The sequence below is a fragment of the Mastigoproctus giganteus genome, chromosome 2 (assembly GCF_048544385.1).
Source record: "Mastigoproctus giganteus isolate SK-2022 chromosome 2, ASM4854438v1, whole genome shotgun sequence".
In the NCBI taxonomy this organism is placed as follows: domain Eukaryota; kingdom Metazoa; phylum Arthropoda; class Arachnida; order Uropygi; family Thelyphonidae; genus Mastigoproctus; species Mastigoproctus giganteus.
Window position 1 is genome coordinate 82,344,649 of NC_143576.1, and position 17,210 is coordinate 82,361,858.

At 35.2% G+C, this 17,210-nt stretch overlaps 1 protein-coding gene across 1 annotated transcript in view; it reads left to right on the forward strand.

The window, feature by feature from the left end:
* polybromo (protein) overlaps window positions 1-17,210 on the forward strand; it is a 702,481-nt gene that overhangs the window by 356,371 nt on the left and 328,900 nt on the right. Inside the window, exon 17 of the mRNA XM_090389959.1 lies at window positions 13,223-13,390. Within this exon, the coding sequence (XP_090246085.1) occupies window positions 13,223-13,390 (168 nt within the window). The remainder of the gene's footprint in view (window positions 1-13,222; window positions 13,391-17,210) is intronic.

Consider the following 17,210-nt stretch of genomic DNA (forward strand, 5'->3'; position numbering starts at 1 on the left):
ACAAATGTACTCATTTGACATCTTCAAAAATGAGCTCTCCCACTTATTTTATCTCAGCTATTCAGAATGAATCAGAAAAGTTTGTGTCCAGAAAGATCTGGTCTGTTTTGATAAAAAGCTTTTATTTAAATTGAACATTCAGAAAGTTAGGGTCAGTTCAATATATAGGGGTACTGGAACAAAACCTTATCCATGTCTTCACAGCACACTACACATAGCCAAATCTCATATGGCTCTGAGACTTGTGTGGTTTCATCAAATACAAATCTTGCAGGGTCAGTTCAATATATAGGGGTACTGGAACAAAACCTTATCCATGTCTTCACAGCACACTACACATAGCCAAATCTCATATGGCTCTGAGACTTGTGTGGTTTCATCAAATACAAATCTTACATTGATAAGTAAAGATAAATCACAGTATGGGTTAATTTTAAATCTATTTTGAGTATGCCAGTCCAGAATACAAATTTATAGTAACTCAATTATGTCGATATTGGCAAACATTCAAGCTAGATTGATAAAAAAATCATTTTTAGTTTGTTCAATTCAAACTGGAAAACTCCTCTATGGAACAGAATTGCATAGTTCCTCCCCCATGTAATACAAGAGTAAATCCAAAACTGATACTTATCCATCCATTAACTTTATTAATTAGCTAAATGATGACATATTGGTAATTTCTAACAATAATTATAAGAATTATATTATTAAAATACTTTTATTATCCTAAAAATTAAGCCTATTCTGTGATCTCTTGAATTTATTTACAATACAGTACAACCTCTGTTTTCATGTTTGTCAACCAGGCATTGTATTAACCATTTTGACATTATGACATCTCTAAGTTGCCTAGCAAGGGATGTCCTTGACATTGAAGATGTATTTAAGATTGGTGTACAAATGTGAGTGGTCAAAATAGCTAAAAGCATGAGATTTCATGAGCTGTTTAAAAATATTGATTTAAAGTGATTTGGTGAGAACTGTGTGTGTGTGTATGTGTGCACGAGCACACACATGCACATGAGAAACACTGCCAAAAACAAAATGCAATGTTTACATTACAAGATAAATTTAAAATCATTGATCAAATATAAAATTGAGAAAATGTTTCAAAATTAGCTGCTGCATATGATGTGTGATATTTTTCAAGTAGTAGTAGTAATAGCAAAACACAGAGGGATATTTTCCAAGTAGTAGTAGTAATAGCAAAAGACAGTGAGGGATATTTTTCAAGTAGTAGTAGTAATAGCAAATGACAAGAAAGCAATATATATATATAGCTTCAAGCAAAAAAAAAAAAAAAAAAACTACACAGTTCTCCCTTCCATATTCTCTAAAAATTTGTCTAGTTCTTCCTTGAATTTATATGACCCATCCACTTTCACAACAGATGGAAGTCTGTTCCAACAATCAATCACCAACTGGCTGAAGGCAAACTTCTGCTCATCTATCCCAGCAACCATCCTTCCTCAACTTGAATATATAGTCTCAGAAAGTGGAATAATGCCATTAACATTCAACTAACTCAATCCATTCAAGGGTTTAAACACCTCAACCAGATCTCCCTGCAGGTGCCTAGTCTCAAGGTGCTTCAATTTATAGAACTAAAGCCTTTCTAGGTAAGAGCACCCTTTTTTTTTCCCTTCACCAGTCTGGTTGCCCTTCTCTGCACCCATTCCAGCAGATCTATATCCTTCCTAAAGCGAGGTCTCCAGACCTGTATACAGCACTCAAAATGTGGCCTAACCATGGTCTTATACAAAGGGATAATCACCTCCTTACACCTCATGGCAAAGTTTCTGTATGTCATTGACAAAACCCCATGCTGTCCTGGCAGCATGTCTACACTGCTCAGAGAATTTCATGGCTGACTGCACAATTATCCCCAGGTCTTTTTCATTCTCCGGTACACTGAGTGTAGTACCACACAGAGAATAGATTACTCTCGGATTACTGCTGCCCATGTGCAGTAACTTGCATTTGTCAATGTTTGACTTTGACTGCCATTTCTCAGCCCATCAACCCAATTTTCCTAGATCTTGTTGCAGTAACTCACCCTGGTGACTGTTGTTACCCACCTTGCCAACCTTTGTATCATCCACAAACTTAGACATTAAGCCTGATATACCTTTATCAATATTGATAAATATTGAAAACAACGAGCCCAGAACTGAACCCAGGTTAACTCCACTAACAACACTAGTCCACAAAGAGTAGTTCCTATTGATAATCACTCTCTCTGTATTCTTCTACCTAACCATTCCTTTATCCATAGCAATAACTTTCCCTTAATGCCACATTTATCCAGTTTGTACAGCAATCTTTTATGTGCAACAGTATCAAAATGCCTGAAATCCAAGTATATATTATACCCTGAAATCCATGTATATGATATCAAAATTATTTTTTTCATCCAGTTCCTTAGTCACTGCATCATAGTAACCTATCAGGTTGATTAGACAAGACTGTCCATACTGTGGTTGCAGTATAATTGCATGCTATCAAGGTGGTCCTGCATTACTTCTTTAACCAGTGATTCCATTATTTTCCCCTGGAACAAACATTAAGCTAACTGGTCTGTAATTACTCATGTTGCCTTTTGATCCCCGCTATGAATTGTGGATACATTTGTACATCTCCAATCCACAGGGACTTCTCCTGAATCAAGAATGCTTTCATAATTACGGCTAAGGATTTGCTTACTTCCTTTGCTGTCTCCCTTAATATAATTGGATAGATTCCATCCACCCCCAGGTGCCTTTTTAAAGTGAAAATTCTTTAGACGTGCTCCAGGCAGTTTTCAGATGGGAGTAACTTGCCTTCATGAATTGAAAAAAATTGCAACGAAAATACAACACAGCTAACTAATCCATAAGTAAATGCATTACAGAAGCTCTGAACAGCCAACTATCATACTTGGCTAAATGCACCAGTCGTCATCCAATCGCCGACCGGGCTAGCCAGGTGGGTAAAGCACCTGCCTGGCAACCCAAAGGTCGTGGGTTCGAATCCCGCCTCGGGCTTGGATCAAAGTACTGCAAAAACCTTGGGAGGTGCATTATGGCCACAGAAGCCGATGCGCCAACAACTACCAAAAAAAAAAAAAAAAAAAAAAAATACCTCATCCAATCACCAAAGTTAAGCAGTGTTAGGCCCAGTTAATACTTGGGAGGGTGACCACTTGGAACTACCAGGTGTAGTTGGCATTTTACAAGTTAGTACTATTAATAAAACTTTACAGATGTCAGTTACAGTTTTCTTGAAAATATTTTTACAGTTGAATTGCTACTTCATACCATGTAAATATAAACTCTTAATGGGGCAATTATTGCAATGTATAACTGTAAATAAATAAATTAATTATTAATAGTGTGATTGCTGATGCAGCAAAAATGAAGAGACTTTGATATTCACAAATGAACTTTGTATTATCGTAAACTGTGATGCTCATGGAATTTCTTTGGAGAATTGAATGAAGCAGTCAGTATTATATTAATACCGCCTGTTAAATTAATCTAAGACATATTTGATTTCCAAATGGAGAGCAGAATAATTACAAAACGTTTATTTCCAGTGAAAATATCACAATTAATGATTACACTACCATTTATGGATAACAATTTAAAGAGTGAAGTATGTCAAACGCTCAAACCTGATGGCCACCAACACATTTTATCAAAACGAAAAAAAACCTACACATTCACTAGGGTAGATTATAAAAATGTTTAAAATTGATATTCAATTATATCTTTGTTAGAGAAAACAGGTACAGTCATCACAGATCGTGAAAAGTAATATTAACTCTATTATATTTTTTTTTTTTTTTTTTTTATGAAAAACCCCAAACACGAAAGGTATCAAAACCTATAGTACTTAGTACCGTGCATGGGTTGAAGGAGAAGTATGGGGGGAGGGGGATGCCGGAAACTTTGCTCTAGAGACTAAACATGGGTTTCACCACTTCAAGCCTCCAATAAGCAAAGTGGTGGTATTTCACCGGTTGATGAAAGTCATCTACTACCTATATATAATGATTATTGGAATACAGTAAGTTAGTATGATGGTTTTATTGATTTGGAACATGAACATCCACAATATAATCTTATGTTTACGATCTGTGAGTAGGATAGCTGTATTTCAGCAGATTGGAGAGAAAACTGTATTTATTAAAAATCTGTCCTAGAAGCTGCGATAAATTGATATATCTCAGCTTCTAGCAGCCTGATTTTAAAAATTTTAAAACCAAAATATTTCTTTCATCATTCTCTACCGTATTTCATAAAAAATTTATAATTCAACATGCCAAAGACTAATAGTGAGCATTATAAGCTGTATAGAGAAAGGAGCTTCTTAAACTAGGGGTCACATAAAAATTTTTGGGTGTCACAGAAAATTAGGAAAAATAAAAATTTTGATAAGGCTAATGGAGTTACTAATCACCCTTTTTTTTGAAAAGTCAATGATTATAGGCTATTACAGTTTTTCGCCTGCACTTGCAGTAGAGAATGTGGACCGACACAACAATCAAAATCTGAATCGCACTTAAAAAATTATGGTTGCACAATTTGCTGGCCAAGCCTGTACAGTTATGATGAGTATCTGATAGAGGTGTTGAGAGTAATAGTACGGTGTCATGATTTAGCAGTAAATGTGAATTAGAGGAAATATAAACGAAAATTAGAAGAAATGCATTTCATTTTACGACCACAATGCCATACTTGATATTTTTAATTGCACTAGGCTCAACAATTGCTGCATTTCCATTAACGATTATTACTGCTCCTCCCTCTATTGGGGCGTTCTTTGAAATAACATCCACCTAAAGTCCTTACTGTTCTTAGAACTAATGTATTGCAAAACTTTCCTGGTAACCTTTTTACTATGAACAGTTGCTATTCCAAACACATAATCGAAAGCAGCTCAGTTCATACAGGGCGATCCGATTGTTCATTTGCATGCGATTCTTCAACATTCTTTGGATGAGTTTATTGTTGCTTTCTCATAGTGTGTAACAATATTTGAATTTTAATAGCACTGAATATTTAAAATATAATAAAATTATTATGGACAAATGATTAAATTTTGTTAAAAAAGACAAAACCAGAAAAGAAGATGATGTGATGGATGCTGGAATATCAGGAGGTAGTAAAATGACACAAGAATCAAATAAGGGCATTCCTGCACGTACAAAAATGAGGAAATATAATGAATCGTTTTTGCAATATGGATTTACTTTTAACTCTAATCATGATGAACAGCAACCAGTCTATTTAATTTGTAATGAAACTTTGGCCAGTGAACGTTTGAAGCCTGCAAAATTAAGAAAACATCTCGAAACTAAACTTGCTGCCTACTCCAGTAAGCCAGTATAGTATTTTGAAAGACTCTTAAAATCCTTAAAACAAGAAAAACAATTTTTCAAAAAAATGTGTAAGTGTTCAAGAAAAATATTTAATTTCATCTTATGAAGCGTCATATTTAATAGCACAATAAGACCTTCACAATTGGTGAAGGTCTTATTTTGCCTATTACAGTACAAATAACAGAAACAATTCATGGAAAAAAATATGCAGATGAATTACTTAAAATTCCTTTGTCAAATGACACAGTCAGTAAAATAATTTTGGAAATTAGCAATGACCAGTTTCAGCAACTTATTGTAAGAATTAAAGAAAGTTCCAAATTTGCTTCAGCTGGGCAAGTCAACAGACATCTCAGGCTTAGCCTTACTGTTAACATATGTCAGATATTGTTATGATGACAATGTACATGAATAGTTACTATTCTGTCAGCCATTACATGGACATACAACAGATGAAGATATTTGTCAAGATAGTAATGAATTTTTCAAGGAAGAAGGTCTAGAATGGAGTAACTGCGTTGGTGTATGTACTGACGGTGCTGGAGCAATGATAGAAATGAATGCCAGATTTGAAGCAATGATAGAAATGAATGCCAGATTTGAAGCAATGATAGAAATGAATGCCAGATTTGAAGCAATGATAGAAATGAATGCCAGATTTGAAGCAATGATAGAAATGAATGCCAGATTTGAAGCAATGATAGAAATGAATGCCAGATTTGAAGCAATGATAGAAATGAATGCCAGATTTGAAGCAATGATAGAAATGAATTCCAGATTTGAAGCAAGAATTTAATCTGCTAATAATAAACACATTACTTTTACTGATTGTGTCCTTCGTCGAGAGGCACTTTTGGCTAAGAACATTTCTACTGATCTAAATACTGTACTACAAGATACAGTAAAAGTTATCGCCTTCATTAAATGTCACGCACTTAATAGCCACCTTTTTGCAAATCTGTGCAAGGATACGGGATCCAATTATAATAAATTGTTGTTGCATACAAAAGTAAGATGGTTGTCAAGTTTGAGACGATTAATAGAGTTAAAAGATTTTAAGAGAGTTAAAAAATGAAGTAGTGTCATTTTTGTCTGAAAATAACTTGGATTTTGCAAAATTTTTCACAACAACATTTGGCTTTGCAAATTATCTTATTTATCAGATATATTTGAAAAACTTGATGAACTAAATATGTCTCTGCAGGCAGAGAACACTAATAGTTTCCTTCTGAAAGATAAAGTCCAAGAATTTATGAAAAAAATAAACATATGGAAGAGTAAAATGGAAAATGACTCATTTGAAATGTTTCCATGCATGGACAAGTTTATTAGTGGAAATAATTTCAGTTTTAATCTGATAAAGCAGATTATACTTGATCATTTGATATGCTTGGAAATCTGTTTTGTAAATACTTTCTTCCAGATTGTAAAACTGATCATTTTGATTGGGTTCAAAAGCCATTCATTGTACAAATGGAGGAGGTAAAATATCTCTCATTGCAAGCTCAAGAAGAATTTACAGAGCTTCCTAGTGATGGAAATCTTAAGCTTGAATTCTCAAAGAAATCTTTAAATGCTTTATGGCTTCAGGTTAAAGCTGAATATCCAATACTCTATGATCTGGCAATGAAAGCACTTCTACCATTTGCCACCACTTATTTATGTGTCAGCATTTTCAACATTGGCTCTAATAAAGATGAAATACCATTCAAGTCTAAACAACATCGAAGTTGCTATGAGACCTGCACTAACGAAAATTTTGCCAAGATTTAATTTATTATGCCAAAATAAACAAGCTCATCCATCTCATTAAAGACTTTTACATTTATAGTTGTACTTGTGATTGTTTTCTGCATATTTAATTGAACTTTTGTATTTTTTTTTGTTGTATTTTTTTTGTTGTATGGAAGTCTGTTCCAACAATCAATCACCAACTGGCTGAAGGCAAACTTCTGCTCATCTATCCCAGCAACCATCCTTAAGGGAATAAGGGAATATTTTTTGTAAAACTGTAAATTTGAATGTAATAAAGTTTTTGTTTAATACCACAATGTGTACCTCAATGTACAATGTAGAGATAAATGCATAAAGGAAAGAATGTGTTACACACTTGCTAATAATCACCTGTCCGTGTTTGATATATTGAAATTGTATGAAAAAATGCAATGCGACCACCAAACCGCCTCCATTGAGTACAAAAGAGAGATTTGTAATAACTTTGTAATAAACTTGTAAAACAATTGTAAAATATTAAACCACTGTAACATTGAAATAATACGTATTTCAAAAGCTTCTAAAGAAGTTTCACTTAACTTTTGCTATGCGTGCTCGGCACACTCAATTTTTTATGTTCATCTTCAACAATTTCGAGTTTGATAAACTTCTGGCATCCCCTTTCCTAAAGAATTGCTCATGTATGAATGTAGATGAAAAATATCTCTTCAATTTGTCCGCAACCTGAGCAGGGTCATCAACAGTTAACTTGTAGACATCAAATGGCCCAGTGTGATTCAACACCTTCCTTCTACTGTTTGTATAAGCATAGAAGTCTCTTCTCTTTTACTTTGCATTCTTTGCTAGAGACTTCTCATAATCTTCCTTAGCTTGCCTAACCTCCTTTGTGACTCAGTTACAGACTAATTTATATCTACCATAGGTTTCTTCAACCCTGCTATCACTGGTAAATCTTGATAAACCAATAACTTTAGAAAATCTCATTAGTGAAAAGGCATATATTTCCGAATTTTTCCACTACCTCAAGCAAACTGGACTTTTTAATCATTTCTGATTTTATGAAAATTTCTCATTTCCTTATATTATAAATGAATAGGCGCATTATATAGCCATAGTAGCTTATACACTGTCAAATCCCCATAACGATCAACCAAGCACATTTTGCTGTGGCTAAATAACGCTCCCAAAGATCCTTTGGGTAATAACAAAGAAGACACCATCACATCGATCAACAAGTTAGTGTGTCTCCACTAGCGAGGCTTCGGGGAGCATCAAGCTTCAAACTCACAAACATACATTCACCGGATAAACAACAAACATGTCAATTTGAAGCACCATTCATGCCTTGTCGCTTGACCACTATATTAGTGCCCATGCCTAAAACAGATGGACACAGTAAAATACACCACTCACTACAAGATGTGGCAAAATCTAGATGATAACGATTATGCCAACATAATCGTTATCAACATAATCGCCTTCTTCACAGCAAACGATGTAAACTCCTATGACTATTACTTGGATGTGCTCAGCTAGCATAAATCAACCCAAGATATTTCTCAAATGTCAACCGAGTGAGAAGTGCCACAATCCATTTAACTTGTTTGTCTGTAACATTTGAAATCAAACACCGACATCCAATTCATTACAGAAGAATACTCTTGCACTGGGTATGTCGTTGAGTACATGAACGAGCACAGAGTTCGACATTGTCGAAATCACGTGAAAACTATCCATCACATGCTCAACAACATCAAGATTACAAGTTAAGAAGCCGCCTGGTACTGGCTACATCAGCTCATGTCAGAGAACTCTGCAGTTGTAGTTTACATTCCCATTGCTTAGCCAATCAAGTGACAGAGTAAGGAAGTCCAATGAAGAGAAGAACGAGGAGAACTTGCCGAGGATTCGTGTGACATGTAGAATGAGAATTGATTTGACAAATATGAGAAGAGACCACACCACTTGGATCATATTACTCTGTTGTGCTTTGTCACAAATTACATGTATGGCGCTAACGGGTGTGCAAGAAACGTCAGTATCCACGCATAATGCACTATCAAAACTATGACATGGCTCAGGATCTCAATGAATACAAATGTGAGATGATAAGGTTGCACATTCCATTTCGCAATGAGGAAATAGAGATACTGTCAGAGATGGCATATGTCAAAATCTACAATGAGAATGAAGAGCTCATACTAGAACAGCATAAATTGTATGAATTGCACGTGGATATTTGCAAAACAGTGGAAATTTGTAAGGTGGTGTGTTAAGACAATGAGAACGGTGACCCTGACAAAGCATGCAGTAATGACCTGCATAGCCTTGTTATGCAACTGCGAGAAGAAGACGCCTTTGGAGACTTTTGCAATAATTTTGTTTGTTTATAGGCTTTATGGTGCAAGGGCAGCAAGGCCATTATGTACCACTTTTACAATCATCCAGACAGTGAGATGAATGAGGATCTAAAGCTCTCCACACTCAGCCAACTCAGTGCAATTGCAAATGGGAAAACTTAATGACCAACGAAGACTATTATAACTCAATGAGAATGGCCAACAACAAACAAGAAAAAGATTCTACTCATGCATGTAATTTGGGGTCTTATCTCTGAATTGCGAACCTATTCAGATTTTCTTGACCAGCCCAGCTGGTTGCAACAAAGCGTGATTTGCCTCTTGATGAAAATATACAACCACTTCAGCAATACAGACAGGTATTCTATTGCCTACATTACATGCATTTCAACTGGTAAGGCTGCTGTTGTGATAGATGGAACCGCTGTGCACACTGCCTTCAAGAAATCACGAGAAGCACACGTTTGCCAGAAACTATAAAATGTCAGTTATTGACACTAGCAAGGTTATCCTACGAGCTCCCACTGGTCATCGGAAATACAACAATTGTGGCTTGAATTTAACACCTCGCCTAAGAATGGAAAGTTAGCTTGCAAGATACATGCAAGCAAACAACATCGGTCCTGCAGCCATGCCGCTTGCAAGACAAGCCGTGAGTATATCGTTGAACAACAACAACTGCACAATCTGTGCCAAAAGAAATCACTTTCCTTGCATAGCGGCTTGTGCAGTGATGATACATGAGTCGCAAGGCGGCACAAACAGCAGCTGGTTTATGTTGTTCTGTTGCGCATAACTGACATCAATGGACTTTACATCGTCTGGCCGTCCAGCGACAAGGGATTCTACCATAGCTTGAGAAACACTACATCCACCATCAATCTACAAAATGAGTTTGCTAGACCTGCAACTAATCAGCTACAAACAAGACAGGACAGCTTGCTCGAATTCATCCACGCTAGAAAAGAACTCTTGGTTTTCTCACTCAATTGCCAAACTGTTAAACAACAAATGCCAAATTTTGCTGCTATCTGAGACTTGGTTAAACAATAATGAGTGTCAGCATCCCAAACTTCGATTGCGTGGTTCAATTCAAGCTTGAAACCAAATGGACAGCTGGAGTTTCAGTATATCACAACAAGATGGATGAGGTACACATTGTTACACCATACTTAGATGTCATCTATCGACAAACGAGTGGTTCGACAATCAGTGTTCGGCCCTGTTGGCGATATATGTACAGCGGAGTTCTTGTTATCTAACAGCCAAGTGATACTTAAAACAGTTGTCTATATTTCACCTAACAGTGACATACAGGATATAATTTACTTCATTCATTTCATTTTACTGTCATACTCAATTATTCAAGGTGTGACACTGCTAAAGAAAGAGATCATGAGTGGCAATTTCAACATTAACTTTGGATTGGAAGAAACTAAACCGTTAATTGCTTTCCTGCAAGAAACATTCTATCTGACTCTGAACACTAATCTCTCAATTTCAACTACAAGATTGGGTACCAATTGACACTTATCCAGAGACATTTAGATACATTGCAGTTGCAATTATATGCCTCTTACTTTAGTTATCATAAATTAACTGTATCTTGTCTTTCAGCTGAAATTATGAAAATTTGTGAATGATCTATAAAATATTTACAATACAAAAGCTCTTTTATTTCGTAATTAATATACACAAATGAAAATACCTAAAAGATACGCCAAGGTTGGGTTGTTTCACAAAACCATCTACCATGCGTGCTTGGCACATTCACCACTTTTTTTTTTTTTTTTTTTGCAGATGCTGATGGCAGAGTTGTTTTTGTTAGAGTCATTGTTTAAACTAATGTCATCAGTTTCTGTAAGAACTCTGCATGCACCTCATTCCGTTTTTCAGGGATTCTTTGATCAGCTAGAGAAAACTGTTTTCTGTATCTGTAATATCTGAAGGAGTGCTGCATGTAAAGATTATTCCATCAGAATACCAAAAAACTGTAACCATCATTGCAACCAAAGACTGGTAGTTGATGACAACTGTGGGGAAGGAAGCATCTTTCATTGTAGCATCTATCCATGTTGAAACAGTTCTCTTTCCCTTCCTGAGTATTCATTTTGCCAGACAATAAAATTGGAAGTCTTCATGTAAAATTGTGTATAGAGCCCACAGATATGCCTAATGGTGTTGCAAGTTTGTGAATGTACAACATAAGCTGTTTTGTCCTTGGAATGAGTGGTTCACAATCTTGGTTATCCCTATTGATTCTTACACAATTCATGTCCTTCATTCAACTTACTAACCCAGCTTTGTATATTTTCTGTCCATCAGACATTCAGATCCTCATATACATTCATTCATATTCATTTTCCAGTGAATATTGATAGAATCTTTCCCACTCAGATACAAAAATCTGATAATAACATGTTGTTCTTTGAAAGAAATTATACCATAATACACCCCCCCCCCACTTTTTGTGTTGCCAAAATTTTTCTCTGCTGTGCATAGTGCAATACACATCATCAGTTATACCATTCATATACATTAACACATTTGCAAAATATAAATTAGGAAACCATATAACTTGAATAGTACCTGTATATATAACTATAATAATATATAACTTGAATAACATAATATATCTTATGCAGATGTTCTCTCTCTCTCACTCTTTCTCTCTCGTGGCTGTGTATGGATTTTTATTATATATATATATATATATATATTTTTTTTTTTTTTTTTTTTTTTCTGCTGTTTATTGTCGATAGGATCATGGGTGGCTAACTCCTAGGACTGTTTCTTAAAATAATCTAGTTATTTATTATAGTTTCTGTTTATGCTCTCAAAGAGTCATGCACCAGGTGTGTTAAAAACTTCCTTGTTACGGTAGCAGTTTATGGCCATTGTATTTCTAATTGAATTTACTGTAATTCTCTAATCATGAATACTAAATCAAATGTACTTGCCTGAAATGTGTATAGAAAAAGCTTACCTTAAGAGTTGAAATTGCAGGTTGTAAGGAAAATCCAGACAGGTGAAAATAAATCAAAAGTTTGGCTTATTTTAATTTTTGCATTGTGTGTTCCACTATGAATAATACTTGTAAACATGATTTATTTATTTTTATCTTACAGAACATGGCTTATGTTTTTTACTGGTTTGTTAACCTTGATTGATGCCCCCCCCCCTCAACACACACAAAGATCAAAATTATATTTGTGTGGGGGGGGGGAGTTCAGGATATTGCACATTTGGATTTGCATGCTGCAAGGGAAAAAAATAAAAATATATGTGGTACATTAAATAAACTTTCTGTTTATACTCTGGGACTACCACATATGGTCAAAGGAGAGTTCACAAAATAGGAATACAAGAGAACTGCATTTGTTAGTTACATGGGCTTGAACCACCGTCATTGAAACCACGTGGAATTATGCACCCTTGTACTTGAACACTCAGCTATAGCATGCAACTATTTCAAAATTATTAACATTCCCTCTTGCCTTGTGCTGTCTTTGCATATAAATAAAAATCATGCAGAACAAATAAAGCATTTATTGTTAATGCTTTATATTTATAATGATTATGCAATTATTTAACTTATATATCTTGCTTAGCAGCAATTCATTTTGCACAGTCATTTCTAGGAATGTATCCCTTACACTAAATAGGGTATTACTGTATATATTCAGTTTCATACTTGTTTTGATGCTTCTTTGAATGAAATAAAAAAAAAACTGATTATGAACTCCTTTTCTTTCAAAATTAGGACTATCCAGATTACTATGAGGTCATTAAAAGACCTATTGATATGGATAGAATAGGAAGTCGAATGAAGAGTGGGCAGTATGAAAGTTTAGAAGAAATGTTGTCCGATTTTGTGTTGATGTTTGATAATGCATGTAAATATAATGAACCTGACTCCCAAATATATAAGGTAAATGAATTTGTAAATGCACTAATTTAAAGTAGAACAAAAAATTATTGCAGTAGAAATTCCTTTATTGAAACCATTGAAATAACTCATATCTTTTAAACTGATATTAATATTTTATTGCTCTTTATTTGTTAATGCTTCCAGTGATTAGTAGATAGAGTTCAGTGGCATTAGTACACTAAAAAAAAAAAAAAGTGATGATGAATATAAGATGCTGAACTGAGTAACCACTAAGGCAACATTTTCATGTTTATCAAATTATTTATATCTAATGAATATGTAATTTAAACTGGTTTGTGATTTTTCAGCCCGTAAATACGAAAAGAGAAATTTGATGAAACAAAATTGATTTAGAAATAAGACGAAAATGATTAAGAAGTATGAAGCAGGACAAAGTTTGTCATCTATTGCATGGGAATTAGGTCTTGCTGCTTCAACAGTGAATACTATTTTGAAGGATAGTTTGTGTATGAAAGAACATGTTAAAGGATCAACCAATTAAGATCAACAGTGATCACAATACAGCATTCAGGTGCTACATCAAAGATGGAAAAGCTATTAATAATATGGATGGAAAATTGGATTCAGAAGTGAGTGCCCCTGAGTCTAATGACCATTCAGGCAAAAGCAAGAAATATTTATGAAGATATTAAGGATAAGTATGACGAACCCTAAGCCAAGTTTGTGGCAAGCAACTGGTGGTTTAATAGGTTTATGCATTGTGCTGGTTTCCAAAATGTTAAAGAAAAATTTTTGTAATTTTGTACACATTTGAAATTTTTCCTGTGCATGAGATAAAAAAAATTGAATAAATAATTCTATTTACGTGTTCATCAAACATTTATTTTTTGCTTCAATCAAATTCAGTGCGCATAGTTACGAGTGCTGCAGAAGCGTTTAAGGAAATTCCAACTTATATAAAATTCAACTTATATAGAGTTCCACAGAATACAACCTTTACATAAGTCGGGGAGTGGCTGTATTAAATTTCCACTAATAAAGACTGGCACTATTCTACAAAATTTACATTTGTCATTTTTTTATAAGTGTTGAAAACTACAAGGTGCATAGCTAAATACCTAAATAAATGATGTGAATATAGCAAGTGCATCTTTTTAAATTTATCATTTTTCACATTATTTCTGTTTCTGTAATCTGCTCTTTGATTGTTTTTGGCTGTTTTCATCTTTGGCTTTCATCTTTTGGTTTTTCATCTTTGGCTGTTCTTAATATAATGTTTATGTGATCACAATGATATTCATTATTATATATCATTAGATACAAAAGTTTTCTGGCTCGGCCATCTCGACAATTAACAGAAATTCACAGTAAAATCTGTATGATTTCTTTTTAATATTTTTTGTAGTATTTTCTGATATGCTTTAAATTGTCTTTTGATGTAGTAGTAGTGGTAGAAGAGGCATGTGATGCAAGAAAGCAAGTGTATGAGCTTAAGTAGCATCAGTCAAAAAAAAAAAAAAAAAAAAACACCCCCAGTTTCACACATCCATACCCTCTAAACATTTGTCCTGTTCCTCCTTGGATTTATTTAAGCAATCAACTTCCACAATGACAGATAGAAGTTTGTTCCAGCAATCAACTACCCACTGGCTAAAGGCAAATTTTCTGCACATCTATTCTATAACTGTCTTTCCTCAATTTGAATTTATGCCCCCTCAGGTTCGTAATCTGAGCAAGTGGAAGAATCCCATCAGAATTCAGCATGCTCAACACATTCAAGGCCTTATACATCTTAAGCAGATCACCTCACAGGTACCTAGTCTCCAGCCACTGCAATTTGCGAAACTTTTTTGGTAAGAGGACCTCTTCATTCCCCTCACTGCCTGTACACTGTACACGCTCAAGCAACTCTACATCCTTCCTAAAATGAGGCCTCCAGACTTGTGCGCAATATGCAAGCCATGGCCTAACCATTGCCTTATACAAAGGGATAATCACCTCCCTACTAACAAAATTCCTGTATATCATTGACAATACCCCATGACCTGCTCTGGCAGCATTGCTCAGAAAACTTCATATCTGACTGTGCAGTTACTCTTGTGTCTTTTTACAACTTAATGCTCTCTGCATTCATACCTTGTATTGCCATTAGTTCCTTGAGCCATTCATAAATTATATATACAGTCGATTCCGGTTAATTGGGACACATCGGGACAGATCACTTTGGCCCAATTAAGCGGCTGCCCCAATTAAGCGAAATTTTAATGAGCTGAAAAGCACATTCTAACGGAGGCAAAAAAGGTATGAATAAAATAAAGGGAATGTGGTATTTAAAGAAAGCACACTGTATTTAAGTTATATTGGTACAAACATTTATTTAAAAATAACTAAAGCTAAAAGCAAACAAAATGTACGTATGTACATGAGTAAAATGAAGATACAGTACAGAATAATGTCCGTGTCAGGCAAAGGTTACACATTACTTAAGGGTTCTTACTTTGAAAAAATTATGAAGTGTACCCTGACGTGTCCTCTTTATGGACTGCAATTGAACAAAGTCGGCGCAGGTATCTAATGCTGATAAAGGACTGCCTTCATTGCCTTCCTGCATGAAATAACATCTCAATTTAGCGATACATTTCCTGGCATCCTGGTTAGTCACTCGCTTAGGTATATCATCGTCATCATTTTCTTGGTCTTTTGGTGTCTCTGAGTATTTTGCCGCAATTTGTTCAATAATCGTTTCCTCATAATCTTCATTTTCATCGTGGCATTGAAGGTTATCGTCAATCGTTAAAAATTCTTCACAATTTTGGACCTGTTGCAGTTCCAAAGCCAGTTCATTTTCTGTACAGCTTATCGCGTCTGAATCACAATTAGTCGCGAAACCACATTTAGCAAAACAATTCCGAATTGTTTTACTGGTTATTACTCGCCAACTATCGGCGATAAATTGTACAGCTTTTAACATCGAAACTTTTGCACTAACCTCTATTGATTTCGAAGATGATGTCAGCAGATTTTCCTCAATTGCTTCAAGGATGTGATTAACCAGCTTTCCGCGATAATAGGTCTTCAAATTTTTTATAATTCCCGCGTCCATAGGCTGTATCAGGGATGTGGTGTTAGGGGGTAAAAATTCCAGTTCAATATTTTTTAAACCAGCTACATTAGAGTGTGCGGTGCAGTTGTCCAATATCAACAGAATTTTTCTGGACTTCCGTTGCAGTTCCGCGTCCCAGTTCATTAGCCATTGCGTAAAAATATATGTGGTCATCCACGCCTTCTTATTGGCATAATACGAAACTGGCAAACTGCTTATTGTAAGCCCCTTGAAACAACGAGGTTTGGCACTTTTACCAATAACCAAAAGTTTGAGTTTATCATTTCCTGACATGTTTGAGCAGCACAACACTGTTACACGATCCATTGCTTTCTTTGAACCAGACAGTGTTATGTGTTGATAGCTGAGGGAACCATCCGGCGTAGCACGATAATATAGACCTGTTTCATCGGCATTGTAAATGTCATCCGCACTAAATTTTTTAAGCAACTCTGGCAGTTTTTCACATTTCCATTGCTCAGCACTCGTAGCATCAGCACTGTCCTTCTCGCCATGTGCTTTTTTGTAACTAATGTCATGTCTACACTTCCATCGAGACAACCAACCATCCGTCGCTTTGAAATTTACGTGACCTAGCTTTTTGGCCAACTCTTCTGACTTGTGTTTTAGCATAGGGCCGCTTACACGCACTCCTCGTTTAGATACAGTGGAAAACCATTGATTCAAAGCATCTTCGACGTCTGGATCTTTGCCTTCCCTCTTTCGCTTATGAGATGTTTTCTTTAAATCCACGCG